This window comes from Psittacula echo, assembly GCF_963264785.1.
Source record: "Psittacula echo genome assembly, chromosome: 3".
NCBI lineage: Eukaryota > Metazoa > Chordata > Aves > Psittaciformes > Psittacidae > Psittacula > Psittacula echo.
The window spans coordinates 93,099,680-93,118,625 of record NC_137736.1 but is presented as its reverse complement, the minus strand read 5'-3'; the positions used below and the strand labels follow the sequence as shown (position 1 = coordinate 93,118,625).

General features: G+C 37.4%; 1 protein-coding gene across 1 annotated transcript in view; it reads left to right on the top strand.

Moving 5' to 3' along the window:
- The window catches only part of PCDH17 (protocadherin 17), a gene marked incomplete at its 5' end in the record, with an annotated part of 91,040 nt that extends 72,845 nt beyond the window's left edge, over positions 1-18,195 (top strand). The window contains one exon of the mRNA XM_080613738.1: positions 16,566-18,195. Within this exon, the coding sequence (XP_080469864.1) occupies positions 16,566-17,248 (683 nt within the window). The 3' untranslated portion in view covers positions 17,249-18,195. The remainder of the gene's footprint in view (positions 1-16,565) is intronic.
- Between the last annotated feature and the right edge of the window lie 751 nt (positions 18,196-18,946).

Genomic DNA, 18,946 nt, shown 5'->3' with positions numbered 1-18,946 from the left:
TCTAGGCATCTGAGGAAACTAATATTCTGCAACTGAGTCTACTTCCTGTGGTTTGTTTTTTTTCAGTCCATTGAATGACCAGAACTCTCCCTTAAATTGCAGATTAGATGGAAGCTCTCTCTGGTTTGCTTACCTGTTGCTTGATAATATAGCTTAAACAGGAGAGGTGAAAAAACTGTGGCCTGTCTTCCTGCTGTCTAGGACTTAGTGCATGTGGTAGGAGGAAATCAGTCTTTTCAGAAGACTTCAGCTGTAACAATACCTTTTCCCTGAATCTTAAACAGACTTAGGAAGGTACAGTTGCTTTACGAAAGACTGTGCTTCATATTTTTGCTCAAAGTAAATCTTAGTAAAAGAAGCACCTTGAGCATATTTCATTTTTTGCTATCATGAATGATGTCAGATATCAAATCACCAGCTCTTTTTTTACCTTACTTTACAGGAAGAATACATTTCTGTGTGTTTTCCCAATAAGAAGCTTTCTTTTTTTTTTTTTTTTTTTTTACTTTGCTGGGGGTTTTGAGATGAACATTGACATAAAGGTTAAAACAACTTCAAAAAGCCTTCATTTTAATATTAGTTCTATGCAGCTACCTCAGTCTTTTAGAGTATTGCTGTTCTGCATTGTCTGCCCAACCAAAGAACAAGATTTGCCATGCTCTTTGATCTTTTAAAAACATAGTGAAATCTGAAATCAAGTGCTTTGCCTGTGTCTTGACTTTCCTGGCAACACTGAGCTGAATAATGTACTAACATGTAAAATCCCCTTAATATCACCTAAAAAAAAAATAAATATATATATCTTCAGAATCATTCCAGCTATGTCTGGCAAATGATTAAATGCTCTGAAGTCTGATGTGGATAAAGAAGGAGGATCGATGATCAAGAAAGTGAAAAAAGGAGAATAAATGGAAAAAAAATTCTAGCTAAAACGACCACTTTGATTAAAAGGCTTCACAAGGTGCCAAATATCATGCTAGGAAAAAAACGTAATCTCTATTTAAAGTTATTCAGAAGGCAGAGTTAAAATATTTTGCTGATAGCTGTAGTACAGAGCTCCTTGCATATCTTGCCAATAATGCAAAAATAGATCTACAAAAATTACATATATCCTTTCATTTATTTCTATTGCATTAACAATCTAGGTTAGAGGGGTTTTTACATAGTAATACTAGGGACAATTAAGTCTGTTTAACACAGAGACACAGATGCATGTAGCAGTTAGAGAGGAAGCATATGCATAGTATCAACTCTGCAAATAGTCAGGCTCCCTAGGCACTCAACAGTTTTGAAGCTAACGGGGAGGGAATGTTTTTATGTTATAACATTTTCCCTTGGTGGTAGCAAATTAGCTGCCTTGTATCCATCTTTAGCTGGAAATGCAGAGAGTCACTTGAGAGTTTACAAATAAGTTTAGAGCTCTGATAGACTGTTTCTTAGATACCTGGGAAGTGGGATACATACCATATGTGTGCTGTAACAAATGAACTTAAAAAAAAAAAAAAGGGGTTGATTCTTTTTTTCCCCATGAGATGATTTTTTCTTACCTTCGACTCCTTACAGAATTTGTTCAAGGCCACACTGAGCTTTGCTTTTGGATATGGTGTTTCACACATGACTTTTGTCTCCTTTGGAATTACTCAACTCTTTCCTAAAGAAAAACAAGTCAAAGCTACATTTTTATTAGGAAACCTAGAAGCTGTTTTACAAAAAACATGTAGTAGACATTTTGGGGAGGAAGGGTCAGTTTTCTCTGCTTCTCATTATCTGTGATACTAAGAATTCAGGCCAGTAATAACTTTTTTTCCGATTGGACTAAAGGGCTGGGAGGAGGGGGACATATTAAAATCAAGTAATGAAATTCTAAATCAAGTAAATATAGTTATAAGTTCCAGTAATTAAAAGGTCTCTAAATATCACAAAAAAACCTGAGCATGATCCATGTCTAGAATAAGTTTTACTGCATTTTATAGCATGACTGCCCCATTTCTAGGGTTGTAGTACTTTAAAGATTTTCTTAAAGGAAGTTAATAGATTGACGCTGACTGACATATTTCTGAATCCTTCAGCAGTTTTAAAGGTAGCAGTTGCATTTTTACTTGTTTTACCTGAACAGTGCTTAGTTTATCTAATGTTTGGATAAGTAAACTAAAGGCACAGCTAACAGAAATTACCCTGTTTGCATCTTACTTGGTGATGAAATTTGTAACTAGTCTTCAAGTCTACCTCCAGGACTGAAATAGGCTTTTTGTAAGAACATGGCCTAGATGAGGGGTTGCTCAAGACAAGAACACGGCCTCTAAGATAGCAGGCTTAGAAAGTGAAGATATTAGTGAAACTAATGAAAACACAACGACAACATCTTTGGAAATAGTTCACAAATTCTTCTGCATATGTTTTGTCACATCATAGTACTCTTGACATCAACACATAAGTTGAAACTATAACAAATGCAAAGATGACAAGTAAAAAGGTGACTCTCAGTTGAAGCAGCTCAGCTGCTACAAATAAAAGTAACTATTGGAAGAGATTTTCTGTATTAATCTTGTTACTATTTATAATCTCCTTGATCCTTGAAATGTAAGAAAGTGATCTGAAGCTTAAGGCTCTTGATGAAGAATCTGGGGAAAGGAAGATGTGAATACCCCAAGTCATCTTCAATGTCTCTCAGAAATTCACTTACAGTTCATGAAAACCTCAAAATATGGTACTAAATCTGTTTACATGTACAATTCCTTCTGCAAAATTAGTAATATTTAGAGAGATTTGAAGAAAGCATCTTTAGTTATTTTTTCTGATTGATCTGATTGGAGTGCTATCTAGGCAGAAAGCTAAGTAGAATAGCATTATGAAGATCAAATTCCTAAGGGAATGTGGCTGCTTCATAAATTGGCATAATGGTAATCCCATTCTGCAGATCTCTTTTGAAGGTGGTAATAAAACACAACATCAGCAATCTGCTAAATAATAGTCTAGGGCACAATCTAATCAAACAATGATGAATATGTTACTTAGCATAGGGGAGAATCTTTGAAGCTCTGAGATAACTTTTTTTCCTAGGATAAATAACTTGCTTCTTTTCTGTATCTGTATGTCCAAGTGAGAATTCCTTAGGAAGCAGTGTGTTCCTTCAGGCATTCAAAATGAAGCACTTTGACACAAATTTTAATTCTGTAAAAAAGCAGTAGCTTGGTATAAACACAGTAGTACAATATTAAGGGATAAGTAAAATTGGTTTACTTTTGCAAGAAAATAGCTCAGTGGAAAAATACCAAGAATCTGGTGTATTTTCCTGGAGAACTTCAGGGTTTTTTTTCTGAGAGCAGCACCACAAAAGTGTTCTTCTTTGCATTGTATGCATTGTACCTCCTATGAAGTCTGAAGTATATAACCCATATATGACATCAACTTTTTGAAGCAGAGAATGGTACCCAGGGGACTTTTCCACCTATCAGTATAAGACAGACATTGTCTCATTATGTTTGGTAAAGGAGATTTTGAATGTAAATTCAGGCATACTGGCAAGAATGTGGAGAAAACTCTTTCGCTGAAGTGGTCAGATTTTGAATGGTCCAGCATCCATACAGCCTTTAGTCATTTTTTTGTGAGACTTTGTAAAGGAAAACAGATATAATTTAAAAAGCTTCACTGCATTAGTTCTGTTTTGGACAAAATCATGCTTCTATGCAGAACCTGACAGACTTCCACTGGAGAGAGTCTACCTATAGTCATGATGTAAACAGAGCCATCAAAAGTCTGTGGAAACAGATTTCTTCAGAAGCCTGTCATGTCTCTCTCCTCAGTGGCACCCTCATCAGTCAGTGTCTGTAAACAAGTTGTCATATTCAAATATGAGACAAGCTTACAAAGCAAAAAGCTTTGTGCCTTCTAATTGAAGATTTGTCTACTGAGATAATTGGCAAATGGTGAGGAAGGCTCGGTGGTGTAATATGCAGCTAATCATTGGTGGCTTGACGGTGTGACAGATGGGGATAGCTCCTTTAAATTATGGAGCTTTTATACTGGTATCTTCAGGAAATGTCAACAGCATGATTATAGATTCATTAATGCTGTCTTTCCTTCTCATTCATTGCTTTTGCTAGTCATAATCACTGTTACCTCTTGTCTCTAACTGTACAATCTATTGTTATTTGCATAGGATGTCTCATGGTGGATGTAGTTAATAGCTAGATTCCTAAACATTGGCACAATACAATGCACGGTATTAGTATTTACCAAATATTTCAATTTAGGTATGGAAATTAATAATTTTGTAGTTTTGATATTATAATTATGAATATCTCCCAATAAAGTTAGCAAAAATAATGTGAACATCATGCAGATGTTGCAAATGATTACACAAATTAAGTTAGGTTTCAGATTTAAGAATCACTGCAACTTTAGGCAGCAGTGCTGAAAAAAAGATCCCGCTGTTAAATCTGTGGAGCTGCCTTGATCAAGAGTAGGAAAATATGTTATATTAAAAATGTTCTTTCTAACATACCACAAGCTTGTTCTCTTCTGTTAATTACTGTAGTTTTATTTCTCTTCTTTTCCAGGAAACAGCTTTTGGGCTCTACAACAAAGATTTACTGATTAAAACTCTGAATTTGTCGTGTTACTAAAGTTTCCCTGTAGCTTCCCAGCTAAGTGCAGGAGTGGCACTTGTACGTTTCCTCTCTGCAGCCTCAGGCTACAAAGAATTTTTCATGGTGGGATGCAGGAGAGCCCAAAATATCTTTTCATGACTGTCATATGGTCTTTTTACTGCAAATTAGAGTAGGTGACAGTCTGACTTACAAGCAAATGTTGGAAACCAAAACCAGATGTGCTTCTCCTCTTTCTCCTCTGATAGGAAGAAATGAGACACCCTTTTTACTAGTCAGACATCTTCAGTTCACTGCCAACTATAAAATTCTATGTTTGTACCTTGGAGAAGCACAGTGAAAATTTTTAAGGACTGTGAGCTGTGCCTGGGCCACAGATAGATAGAAATTGTTTTTCTGCTGTGGAAGTTCTGAAATTGTTGCGAAATTTGGAAGCACAGCCTATTCCTGTCTGTGACTCACAGGTCTGATTTGCCTCCAGAACAGCAAGGCAGAGGCCAAAGACCCATTGTTGGGATCTGTGGACCAGCCCGCTGTGAGGATGGAAAATTTTCAGGTAAAATAAATGTTTTCTTGCTCTTATGCTGTGTTTAAATTAAAAAAAAAGTGTGATTGCCATTAAATTTCAAGCATGAATTTAAAACATACTTGTGTAAGAAAAATATTAAATGTTTTGTAATGCTCCATGTAATTCTGAAATATTTGTCCAATATTTATGGCTTGGGACAAGTGTGAACGTATTAAATCCACAGGCCCACCATAATTTTTTTATTGCTTTTAAAGTGTTTTTTGTCTTATCAATATAAAAATATATTCTTTTTATCCTGTGTCCAGAAAACAAGTAAACAAGCGAAAAACCACCAACAATGGGGAAACTATGTAAGGATTATAGACCTCAGAATCTTGTAGTTACAATATCAGGAAAAGACCACAAGATCCAAGAGGTTTAAAAAAGTGGCATTCTCATTTTACTGCCAGTCATTTTGCTAATCTGAGCTACATAATTGTATTGCCTAACTGAAAAGAGCCTTTAAACAGACAAGCCAATATAAATACTCAGATTGGAGACAGCTCTGTTTAATAACAGCAAGCATGTGTATAGAAGTATTTGTTTAGCTCTGCTCATTTATGTCAAAATCAATTGTAATTAAACAGGAATCCAACCACAGCAGTAGTACTTTAGCTGATTGTTCTCATCAGAAGTGTCATATAGCCCCAGTGTTTAGGACATTGCAAGTCAGCCCATTATTTTTCTCCTGTAATAAATACCTTCTCATAGTCTTTTCATTTCTTTAACAAAGGTGATTGCCTGTCTCAAGTGAAAAAAGTAAGACACCATTTCATATCAATTCTGGGTGGTTTTCTGGTCTATCACAGGAGTTACTGAAGTTCTGAAAACCAGATTTATATTCTCTATTAGACATTAGATGCCATTTATTGTACATCTGTTTATACATATGTACAGAAAATACAGCTCTTTTGTGTCTATTCAAGGAATAAAAATATGCAAAGCATGCTTTATTTTACTAGTCTAAAGCAAGTACTGATTAATTTATTTAGTTTTTAAATAGTGTTTGTGGTTGGACTAGAGAAATATAAGCTACAGAGGATTTTACATGTTGTTTTATTACTGAGTATATCCTAAATGGAAATATTTTCAATAATGAAGACAAATGCACAACATCAAGGTTGAAATGAATAAATCTCCTAGGGAAGCAGTGTGAACTCCATGCATTTATTTAAAGACAAATCGTTTTCTTTGTAATGTGAAAATAGGATCAGCAAACACATGCATTACTGTTCACCCTCTAATGCAATGAATAGCAGAGCATTTCAAGAGTTACTGTAGATCATATCAGCAATGTGAAATTGCATTTTTTAAAAAAATGAAGGCATACATTTTGGAATGGGTCCTCCAGTGTGTTTTTAATTTGTAGCTGTTAGTTGATAGCCATTCCAGTCAAATGTGTCAGCCAACCAGCCGCTCCTGACAATTTATGTTTATTTTTTAGTTTCCATATTTATAGAAAGAAGGAGGGAAAAGGGCAGGAGGTATTTATATGACAGTATTTATATGTCAGTATTTATATGACAGTAGAACCTAGGCATTGAAAGAGGGAAAAAAAAAAAAAAAAAAAAGAGTTAAATAAGCAAGATACCTGAAACACAGGCTAGCATTTCCTAGAAAAACAAAAAAATAACAAAAGCTACTGACAGGTTAAAAGTGAAAGTTGGTAATATACTTACCTAGCCATATTCTTATTTAGCCTTCATTGGTGGACATATGGCAATACAAAGCTACATGTTTTTAATATTTTGTGAGTACAAAATTTGTGGAAAAGAATGCACTTGAACTACCATTTACCAGGTCAGATCTTATAAACTATAATGATCTGAACTCTGTTTGTCTTGTTTAACTTCAAATACAACTTGATAACATCATTTACAGGTTTGGGGAGGAATATAATTGTAAATGTCTAGGTCCAGGTCTATATCAAGGTATGTGTTCAGTCTTGCATATAAGGGAAATCAGATTTTAAATATATGTGCATACATATATACATATATACATATAGAAAAAACCAAATATGAACACTTACATATATTTAATGTCTGATTTCCCCTATACACAAAACTGGACATTTACTATTACATTATATAGAATACTTTGATACAGAGTATAAGGTTCTTAACCTTATAAACACACTAAATGAAGTATTTAATGAAAATGTTTGTATACTGATGTTTTCTGTACATGGAATTTTTACTTCTCATTTGCTTATCTCCTTTGTGTGTGTATGTGTGATTTAGATAATTAGAGTCCAGCTAAATTAAAAAAAAAAAAAAAAAGTATTTATTAATTCTGTTTGGCTCTTTTGAATCACTATTAAGAAAAAAAAAATCTTGAGTTTCTTCTTTGTTATCATTATGCAAATTTCATATAATTAGTGCATCGAACTAAGATATTTCAGTTTTAGCCACTGAAAGGAGCCAGCTATCTAAAGCATTAATTAATTAACTTCCTAGTACAATATATTTAGAGTGAAATTATTACCCATAATTAATTCTGTTCACAATATTTATGAATTAATAGGACAAAAAAAGTATATTTTGCTTTAAGCTTGCTACAGAAAGCAGAAGTTAAATATAGCTGCTCTGGTAATATAGAATAAATACATAAGAAGCATCTTTTGATGCACCAAAATACATACCTTACGCTTCATTTTATGTTGCCAGCATAACTGTCATCCTACACCACCTTAAATTTCTATCCAGTATACCTTTCTTATCTAGGTGACAGTTTTTTCCAGATAGCTTGTTTCCTTTTCTTTCTACAGCTGATAATTTAACAATTCTATTTTAGTGTATGTTCTCCCCTAAGTGCATAAAGCACTTTGGACTGTTTAGCCTTAAAGCTCCAGAGAGTCAGGAAAACCTCTAGGCTGCTCTGTTTATTGTACACACTTGCGCTGTTGAAGGTTTATTTTCAACAGGAGGGAGACAAGTGTAGAGATAAAGACCAATGGTGCATATCACTCTACCAGCACATCTTGCTGTACAACACAGTGTATGACCTATTTCACATATATATATATACATTTATATATTTCCCTTTAAATTGATTCTATTTTCTCATGTATACTAATTTGACCCTTGGTGGTGATAGTTCACTTCATGTTTATAGTTTCTGCTGCTAGTACAGAAGTGCCTGTTCGATTTTCTTCACTGTCTGCTATCTGCAGCAGTCAAAATTACAGGCTAATGGTGAGGTGGGCAGCTTATAATGTATGATAATCAATACTCAAAATCTGTTTCCTATGATGTGACATAAGAGAGTGAAGAAATACAGATTTTCAAGACTAGAGCACCAAAGCTCATGCAATGCAGGTGGTTTTTTTTTTTCAAGGTCATTCAGTATTTGTTTCTTCTTCTTTTTTTCACTTCATATTTAATTCAGTCACTGCTAGGATGCCCAGGGAGCAGAAATGGAAAGTTAGTCGATAGTGTGAGTATGAATGCAAGTATAAAAACTACTTCAGCAGATACAGGAAATAAGAAAGGGAAGGAAGGTACGGCTTGCAAGATATATAACATATTTGTGCTGTATGATGTATATCTCTTTTACTTAGAGATTGCCTGCAAACTTTGTATTTTTATTGGCAGTAATTAATAATATAAAATCTGTGTAAGAGTTATCCTCATGCCCAATGTTTGTGTATGTAGCATGCATGAGAGCTAACAATTTAAAATCTTAGAACATAACTTGGTTAAAAAGAAATTAACCTAATCAGTCTTGAAAGTCTCAAATGATAGGTTTTGGCACAGCACTGAATACCTAGTGTAGTTAAGTTATTTGCAGTGGCTAAGAACTTCTTTGATCTTTACTTTTAATCTTAAGTTTGTTAATTTCAATATCAGTTCAGGTTTTTTTAAAATAAAATTCAGTCACATTTTAAAATAAGAAACAGTGTTGAAATAGAATTTCCCAGTTGCATATTTCATATGCATATATATATGTTATCAATGTAAATAGCAGATAAATATTATGCACATATACGAATATTTATTTAATGTATTTTAAATTAAGCAGAACTACTGCCTGAGAGGGATGAAGGGTTTCCCTTCTACAGATAGTTTTTTTATAGCTTAATGAAATACACTGTACTGTATTGAAATCTTCTCAGTTTGTCCATTGTTGGTCTTTCAAAACACTATGATTTCTTGAAACATTGAATATGGTTAGAAAGGTTTAAAAGAAGTAATTTTTTTTTTGGTCTGAGAAAGAAAGGATTTGATAGAATGATTGAAAAGAGAGAGAGAAGCAGAGAGAAGTGCTGGTCCATTGATAGTGCAATTCTGAGCATTTTATGGTAGCTAACATGCAGCAGGTTTTTATTTCCATCTTTTGTTAAAAGGGCACCAAAGTTATTTATAGAATTTATAGAAAGGATAGTTAAGTTTACAAAACAAATGTTAACTGGAATACTTGTAATTGTTTAGAGAAATCTTTAAAAGAAACAGAAAACTTTTACTTAGCATTGTCATAAATTCTATATAAGAGAGAAATTATTTTAGATATGATTAGAGAAAAATCCCAAACATAACCGCTAGAGATCCTTGGGACAGTGAGAAGAGCGTGCAGCAAGCTCACTGCCCTGAATTTCAAGAGAGCAGACTTTGGCCTCTTCAGGAATCTGCTTAGTAAGGTTCCATGGGAAACAGCCCTAGAGGGCAGGGAGGCCCAAGACTCTTGGTTGTTATTCAAGGATCACCTGCTCCAAGCTCAGGAATGTTGCATCCCAACTAGAAGGAAGTGCAGCAGGAGGGCCAGGAGACCTCCTTGGATGGATAAGGAGCTGCTCAGTAAAATTCAAAGGAAAAAAGAGGCTTATAGAAGGTGGAAGCAAGGACAGGTGGCCTGGGAAGAATACAGGGATGTTGTCTGGGAAGCTAGGGACCAGGTGAGGAAGGCTAAGGCCCAATTAGAATTGAACTTGCCTAGGGATGTTAAGGATAACAGGAAGGGATTCTATAGGTACGCAGTGAGTATAAGACAGACTAGGGACAACGTAGGCCCCCTTCGGAAGATATTGGGAGAACTGGCTACCCTGGATTTGGAGAAGGCTGAGGTTCTTAATGACTTCCTTGCCTCAGTCTTCACTGGCAAAGGCTCTGACCACACCACCCAAGTCTTGGAAGGCGAACGCAGGGACTGTGAGAATGAAGACCCTAGGCCCACTGTAGGAGAGGATCTGGTTCGAGACCATCTTAAAAACCTAAACGTACACAAGTCCATGGGACCTGACGAAATCCATCTGTGGGTCCTGAAGGAGCTGGCGAATGAAGTTGCTAAGCCACTGGCCATCATATTTGAAAAATCATGGCAGTCAGGTGAAGTTCCCGATGACTGGAAAAAGGGAAATATAACCCCCATTTTCAAGAAGAGGAAAATGGATGATCCGGGGAATTACAGACCAGTCAGTCTCACCTCCGTGCCTGGCAAACTCTTGGAGCAGATTCTCCTGGAAGGCATGCTAAGGCACATGAAAAACAACAAGGTGCCTGGTGACAGCCAGCGTGGCTTCACTAAGGGGAAATCCTGCCTGACCAATTTGGTGGCCTTCTAGGATGGGGCTACGAAACTGATGGACAGGGGCAGAGCAGTTGACATCACCTACCTGGACTTGTGCAAAGCCTTCAACACTGTCCCACATGACATCCTTGTCTCTAAATTGGAGAGACATCAATTTGATGGGTGAACCACTCAGTGGATAAAGAACTGGCTGGATGGCTGCACACAAAGAGTTGTGTTCAATGGCTCGATGTCCGTCTGGAGACCAGTAACGAGTGGTGTCCCTCAGGGATCGGTGTTGGGAGCGGTCTTGTTCAACATCTTTGTCAGTGACATGGACAGTGGGATTGAGTGTGCCCTCAGCAAGTTTGCCGATGACACCAAGCTGTGTGGTTTGGTTGATACACCGGAGGGAAGGGATGCCATCCAGAGGGACCTCGACATGCTTGTGAGGTGGGCTGATGCCAACCTTATGAAGTTTAACCATGCCAAGTGCAAGGTCCTAACCTGGGTCCCAGCAATCCCAGGCACAGCTATAGGTTGGGCAGAGAAGAGATTCAGAGCAGCCCTGCAGAGAAGGACTTGGGGGTGTTGGTCGATGAGAAAATGAACATGAGCCGGTTTCAGTGTGCGCTCGCAGCCCAGAAAGCCAACCATATCCTGGGCTGCATTAAAAGGAGCATGACCAGCAGGTCGAAGGAGGTGATCCTGCCACTCTACTCTGCTCTCATGAGACCTCACTTGGAGTACTGTGTGCAGTTCTGGTGTCCTCAACATAAAAAGGACATGGAACTGTTGGAACAAGTCCAGAGGAGGGCCACGAAGATGATCAGGGGACTGGAGCACCTCCCGTATGAAGACAGGCTGAGAAAGTTGGGGCTGTTTATCCTGGAGAAGAGAAGTCTGCATGGAGACCTCATAGCAGCCTTCCAGTATCTGAAGGGGGCCGACAAGGATGCTGGGGAGTGACTCTTCATCAGGGACTGTAGTGACAGGACAAGGGGTAACGGGTTCAAACGTAAACAGGGAAAGTTTAGATTGGATATAAGGAAGAAGTTCTTTACTGAGAGGGTGTTGAGGCACTGGAATGGGTTGCCCAGGGAGGTTGTGAATGCTCCATCCTTGGTGGTGTTCAAGGCCAGGCTGGATGAGGCCTTGGATGACATGGTTTAGTGGGAGGTGTCTCTGCCCATGGCAGGAGGTTTGGAACTAGATGATCTCAAGGTCCTTTCCAACCCTAACTATTCTATGATTCTAAGATTCTAACATTGAAAGGGTTGGGCTTGGGGCATTTTTTTGTTTATTTCTGTTGGATTTCTCTGATAAAAATGTAATCAAACCTTGCTAGTATAACTATTGCCCAGCCAGTGCTAAATCTTGGGACCTTTCTTTCCAATGTGTTTGCCCCATTTGGCTTTAAAAATATGTTGATTTGTTTTGGGTTTTTTGAGTTTTATGTTTTCCTTTTTCGAGAGAGACAGAGAGAGAGGGAAAGTAGCAGTTTCACTTGGCTTTTTTTAAGCAGCAGCTGTTTAATGATGTAGAAGCTGTGGAAAACTAGACACAGAGAACTTTAGTGAAGGTGAACTAATGGGTGGAATGAGGTGTATAGCAATGTCCTTTATTTGTATGTCTCCCCTTTCATTAAGCAATTGTCACCACATATGTTGTCACTATGGCTATGCATACCAATGCTATCTTATTCAAATGAAGTAAAATCAAACACCACAAACTTAAATCTCTTCCTTAAACTCTTCCCCGTACAGTCCCTGGGATGAGGTTAGTTTTTTACTCCTGCTTTTCATTACAATAATTCTTATTTTTTATTGTACGCTAAAAACAACATGCAGCTTACTTTTCCTTGGAGGTTGTAGAATCATAAAATGGCTTGGGTTGGAAGGGACCTTGAAAGACCATCTAGTCCAACACCTCCGCTATGTGCAGGAGTAACTTTCACTAGACCAGGTTGTTTGAAGCCTCATCCAACCTGGCTTTGAAATCTTCTAACTATTGGACATCCATAACTTTCCTAGGAAACCTGTTCCAGTGTCTCACCACCCTCATATTAAAGAGTTTCTTCCTCATGTACAATCTAAGGTTACCCTCTTACAGTTTATGCAGTCCAGGATACAATTGACTTTCTGGGCTATGAGTGCACATTGCCAGATCATGTCAAATTACTCATTCACCAGTACCATCACGTCCTTCTTCGCAAGCTGCTCTCAATCCATTCATCCCCCAGTCTGTATTGATACTGGTGATTTCCCCAACTCACATGCAGGACCTTGCACTTGGTCTTGTTGAACTCCATGAGGTTTGCACTAGCCCACCTCTCAAGTCTGTCAAGGTCCCTTCAATGGCATCCCTTGTCTCCAGCATGTCAAATGCACCACACAGATTGGTGCCATCAGCAAACTTGCTGATGGTGCAGTCAATCTCATAGTCGTGTCATTGATGAAGGTATTAAACAATGCTGTCCCAGTGTGGATCCTTGAGTGACACAATTCATTACTGGTTTCCACTTGACATTGATCCATAGGCTACAACTCTTAGCGAGTGGCCATCCAGCAAGTTCCTTATCTATCTAATAGTCCATTCATGAAACCTGTATCTTTCCAATTTAGCAGCAACAATATTTTACAGGACCTCATCAAAAGCCTTACAAAACTCCAGGTAGATGACATCCGTAGCTCTTCACTTTTCCACTGATGTAGTCATTGTATCATAAAAGGTCACTAGATTAGTCAGACACAATCTGCCCTTGGTGAAGCTGTGTTGGCTGTCTCTAATTACCTCCTTGTCTTCCATATGTTTTGATATATCTCCAGGAAGATTTGTTCCATGATCAGGCTCAGAGGTGAGGCTGACTCACCTGTATGAATTTTCTATTTAAAGCCTTTCTGCTACATTCTTTTCCCCAAAAATCACTCTGTATTCTCCTCACACTGTACTTCATTCTGTCTTGCTTTTAATAATTTTTTAGGGTTTATACCAATCTTAGATTTTAAACTCAAAGTAAGGAGCGCGTATACTGAATGATACTTTTTCACTGAACTATCGCTAATTAAATTATCTCACCCTGACTTAGAATCATAGATTCATAGTATCATAGAATAGTTAGGGTTGGAAAGGACCTTAAGATCATCTAGTTCCAGACATCCTGCCATGGGCAGGGACACCTCCCACTAAACCATGCCACCCAAGGCTCTGTCCAACCTGCCCTTAAAAACCGCCAGGGATGGAGCATTTACCACTTCTTTAGGAAACCTGTTCCAGTGCCTCACCACTCTCACAGTAAAGAACTTCTTCCTTATATCTAACCTTAACTTCCCCTGTTTAAGTTTGAACCTGTTACCCCTGTCCTAACACTACAGTCCCTGATGAAGAGTCCCTCCCCAGCATCCATATAGGCCTCTGTCCTGGGTTCAGCAGCAGCAGTAAGTTTTTCTTCTTCTTAGTAGCTGGTGCAGCGCTGTGGTTTTGACTTTCGGCCTGGGAATAATACTGATAAAACCGATGTTTTCAGTTGCTGGTCAGAATGTTCACCCTGACCAAGGACTTTGTGAGTCTCATGCTCTGCCAGGGAGGAGGAGAAGCCAGGATGAAGCGGAGACAGGACACCTGACCCAAACTAGCCAAAGAGGTATTCCATACCACAGCACGTCATGCCCAGGATGTAGAACTGAGAGTTCCCAGAAGGGCTAGAATGCTGCGGGGTGGGGGTGAGGTACCAGTTGGTGAGCAGTTGTATTCTCTTCCTTGTTATTTCCTTTATCATTATTATTATTGGTGGTAGCAGTAGTGATTTGTGTTATACCTTAGTTATTAAACTGTTCTTATCTCAACCCATGGGAGTTGCATTCTTTTGATTCTCCTCCCCGTCCCTCCAGAAGTGGAGGGAAGAAAGGTGGGGGGGTGAAATGGACTGCGTGGTTCTGATTTACGGCCTGGGCTTAAACCACGACAGCCTCCTTCAGATACTGGAAGGCTGCTATGAAGTCCCCACGAGGCCTTCTCTTTTCCAGGCTGAACAGCACCAACTTTCTCAGCCTGTCTACTTAACTGTTTATCATGACATAACACACTTTTATTTAAATTTAAGTCACATTTATTCATGTCTTTTTAGAACAGTTAAAACTGTTCGCACTATCGGGTTCTCATAGATCACCTTTGGTGTTTCTTCTGTTTCAGAATTCTGCAGAGCAACTCTTAAGTATCTGGTGATGATATGATCAGGTTACTAGAAATTTATTTTCTAATTTAGAAAGATGATGATCATTTAAACTTTTTGTATCTTTGGGTCAACAAGTTTGTTCTGCCTTTCTGAAGACCTGTGGGGCATGTCTCTGTGTGTGTTTCATGTTTACATTTAAAGGTATATTCAGGTTTTTTGTCCAACTGGAATTCCAGCCATTCTGTAAATTCTAAATTCCTCAAATAAAATGAATATTTGAACCCACATTTTGTGGAAAAAAATACTTAACAACTAAAGGCCAGTGTATAACAAATTGAGACATAGAGATGATAAAAGCATTTATTCTATCAGTATTGAATAGAGAGCACTTGAGAAGAAACTTCTTCTCAGTGAGGGCGACGGAACACTGGAACAGGCTGCCCAGGGGGGTTGTGGAGTCTCCTTCTCTGGAGACATTCAAAACCCGCCTGGACACATTCCTGTGTAAGCTTATCTAGGTATTCCTGCTCCGGCAGGGGAATTGGACTAGATGATCTTTTGAGGTCCCTTCCAATCTCTAACATACTGTGTGATACTGTGTGTGATACTGAGAAGAAGAAAAAGAAAGCAATTTGGATCAGAGTTGTGTTTTTCTAAAAAAAAAAAAAAAACTGATTGAAGGGGTATTTCTGTAATTTTTTTTTATCCCTGACATTGGGTTGGAGTCATGTATACAATTGTAAAATGGTAAATGGTGGCCCAAATATATTTTATTAATATAAAATGACAGGCAAGATAAAGTTTTTGAAACAAAAGTTTTCTTTGAATTGTAAAACAGGAAGTATCAAAATTTATGATCTAAAAATATAGCGAATAAAAAAATGTTACTTATCTATATTCTTTGAAAGAAATAAGAATATAGAAATCCTACTTGAAAATATTATCAGTTCAAATAATATGTCATAGTTTGTCATTCTTCCAAATTGTATGTATTGAACAAATCCATTTTCACTTACCTGCAACAAAACAAAAAAGGGGAAAACTGATTACATGATCCATTTGCTTGTCTAATAAAATTGCAATATGCACTTTTTGACAAGCTTATACTTAATGCATACTGATGGAAAACTCTAGTTCTCTGCTCTCAGCAGGAAAAGTACGCTTTTCAAGAAAACCTTTTTATTTTGTGACTGTCACACAATGTAACAATTATAAACTAAATGGAGGTGACAAAAATGAAAAGCCAGCTTGCCGATTTTATGAAGTGTTTGTATTTCCAGAAAAGCAGTCATTGCTCAGTTATTTGATTTGAAAAATTAATCCTGATGATGCCTTTTGAGTTCCTTATGTACTGTTCACTCATTTCTATGATGAGTTTCACAGAACAAAGTCTAACAGATTTCTACAGCAGATTAGTTTACAGATGAAGCTCAGTTCCACTGAGAATGATTCTCTAATGACCCTTTTATACTTCCATTGTGCTGTGTGAATGCTTTAATACATACAGAACAGAGTTAAATAAATATATTGTCTTAACTAGCAGGCTTATACAATCTTTCTGAAATATTTTAATTATAGCTTCTTCTTTTTTCACCATAATTAAGAAACCAGATGTCAAGTAAGCCCATAATATGTTGATCATAGACTATACATTATTTTTTAAAAAATCACTTATAATTAGACTTTTTTCCCTTTCTTCTTTGTTTTACAGAGCAAGAAGAATGTGTTAACTGCACAGATGAATGCAGAGTGCTTGGTCATTCTGACAGGTGTTGGATGCCACAGTTCCCTGCAGCTAGTCAGGCTGAGAATGCAGATTATCGCACAAATCTCTTTGTACCCACAGTTGAAGCTAATGTTGAGACTGAGACATACGAAACTGTGAATCCCACCGGGAAGAAGACTTTTTGTACCTTTGGGAAAGACAAGAGAGAGCACACTATTCTCATTGCCAATGTTAAACCTTACTTAAAAGCCAAACGTGCCCTGAGTCCTCTGCTTCAGGAGGTTCCCTCAGCATCGAGCAGCCCAAACAAGACATGCATTGAGCCTTGCACCTCAACAAAAGGACCACTGGATGGTAGTGAAGTGAAATCAGGAGCCTTGGCTGAACCAAGCAGCCAGTACTTGTCAACTGACAGTCAGTATCTTTCACCTAGTAAACAGTCAAAAGACACTCCCTTCATTGCATCAGATCAGATGGCTAGGGCCTTTGCAGATATGCATTCCCGAGTGAGCCGAGATTCGAGTGAGATGGACTCTGTTCTGGAGCAGTTAGATCGTTCAGCCCGGGATCTAGGCAGAGAGTCGGTGGATGCCGAGGAAGTTGTGAGAGAAATAGACAAGCTTTTGCAGGATTGTCGGGGAAGCGACCCTGTGGCCGTCAGAAAGTGAGGGGAAAAATAAGAACAGGCTGGCAGTTGTATTCCACTTCTGCTGATTAAAAGTAAATCATTAAGTAAATCCCCTGGTTGTAACAGATTTACAGGAATGAAGGAAGACCAATGCTGCTTTAAGGCTTTTATTGAACATCTGAAGTGCCCACAAGTATGTTCTTTTCACTGCTCTTTCTTTTTGATAGATAACGCTGGTTTCGTTTTGTCCAAACTTTCATTAGGACAAAGTCAAGTACACTAAGAACAAAATGAAAGAAGGAAAGACGGTGCCATTTTGACAATCTAATAGGAAGGTATGAGAAAGATGGAATGGAAATACGTCTAATATTATAAGACTGTCCTCAATAGCTGATGCTGATTTTACTGTTTACGTATAAACCCCAAGAAAAACAGGGTTGAATAATTCAGATCTGTGGTGGATTTCCAGCAGTCACCACAGACTTCTACTGAAAGTCCTAAAATGAGTTCTTGTAGTAGTCCAAGTGACACCAAACATTAACATTCATTTGTGGTAAACATTTATGTACAAAGTTACCTGCCACAAAAATATATATATAAAAAAAAAAAAAAAAAATTAAAAAAAAAGAACAAGAAAACAAAAAAACCCATTCCAGATCATTATCCAACAAAACATATCCTGATCATTAGTAAAACACCTCATATCATATTAAGAGAAATTGTAAAATGATATAGTCCATCTTGTCCTGCACACACATAGGCTAATTCACTTGATAAAAAAGAAAAAAAAAGATTTTAATATCTATTCAGCATTTTAGTGTCCAACAAAACTATAAATAGCTAGCAGTAAGTTTTAAAAAAACTAAAGTAAAATAAAGTTTGAAAAAAACCCAACTTGTGTTTAAGGGTAATACACAAAATAAATTAACATTATTAACATTTTTTTTATTCATTTGTGGACACTAAAATAGCTCAGGAAAGTGAAAATGTCTTAGACAACCACAAAAATCACATGATCATTTAAATGTGCAAATGTAAGAAGATTCAGTGTGTTTACATCAAATGACATATTTTTATTGATTTATTGCAGATTCAGTGCATATGAGCCAAATTGTTGAGTGTATAAGAGCTATATTGTGTATTTTATTAAATTAATATATAGTTGTGTTGCAAAAATATTTGGGCTTATATTGTAAATGGCAAGTGTTGCCTCAGTAGCTGTCGAACTCTATGAGTTTTGTTTTTTCCTGCTTCCTTTTCCCCATGGATTGTGGGAAGCAGAGCCTCAGAGCAAAGTCTCTTGTTTAATGTATGGTCTACGAAGTACTGCAGTGCATAATCTGTTCAAAATGTGTTTGAGTGAGCTGATGGAGCTAACTGAATGGCCTACAAATACATCCATCAGTCATTGTTATGTGCAAGTCCTTGTAGAAGCTTCTATTGCAAACCCATGTTTAATAACAAAAATTACACTTGAACCAACATCTGGAACTTCCTTGTTTTGTTTTGTTTTGTTTTTTTCCAAACAAACACGCAGTCAGCGTCTTTAATGAAGCATATTTGATTGACTTCTAAGAGATGCCACCATTTTCAAAGTTTTGGTATTAAGGTCAGAGAGATGAAAAACATTAATACCAATGTGCCATGAGCAGGATTTTATCTGTTTCTTTGTAATGTGCAACTTCTTACTGCAGTTCTAGATATACACTGCTTATTTTTTGGGGGGAAAGGGAGGAAG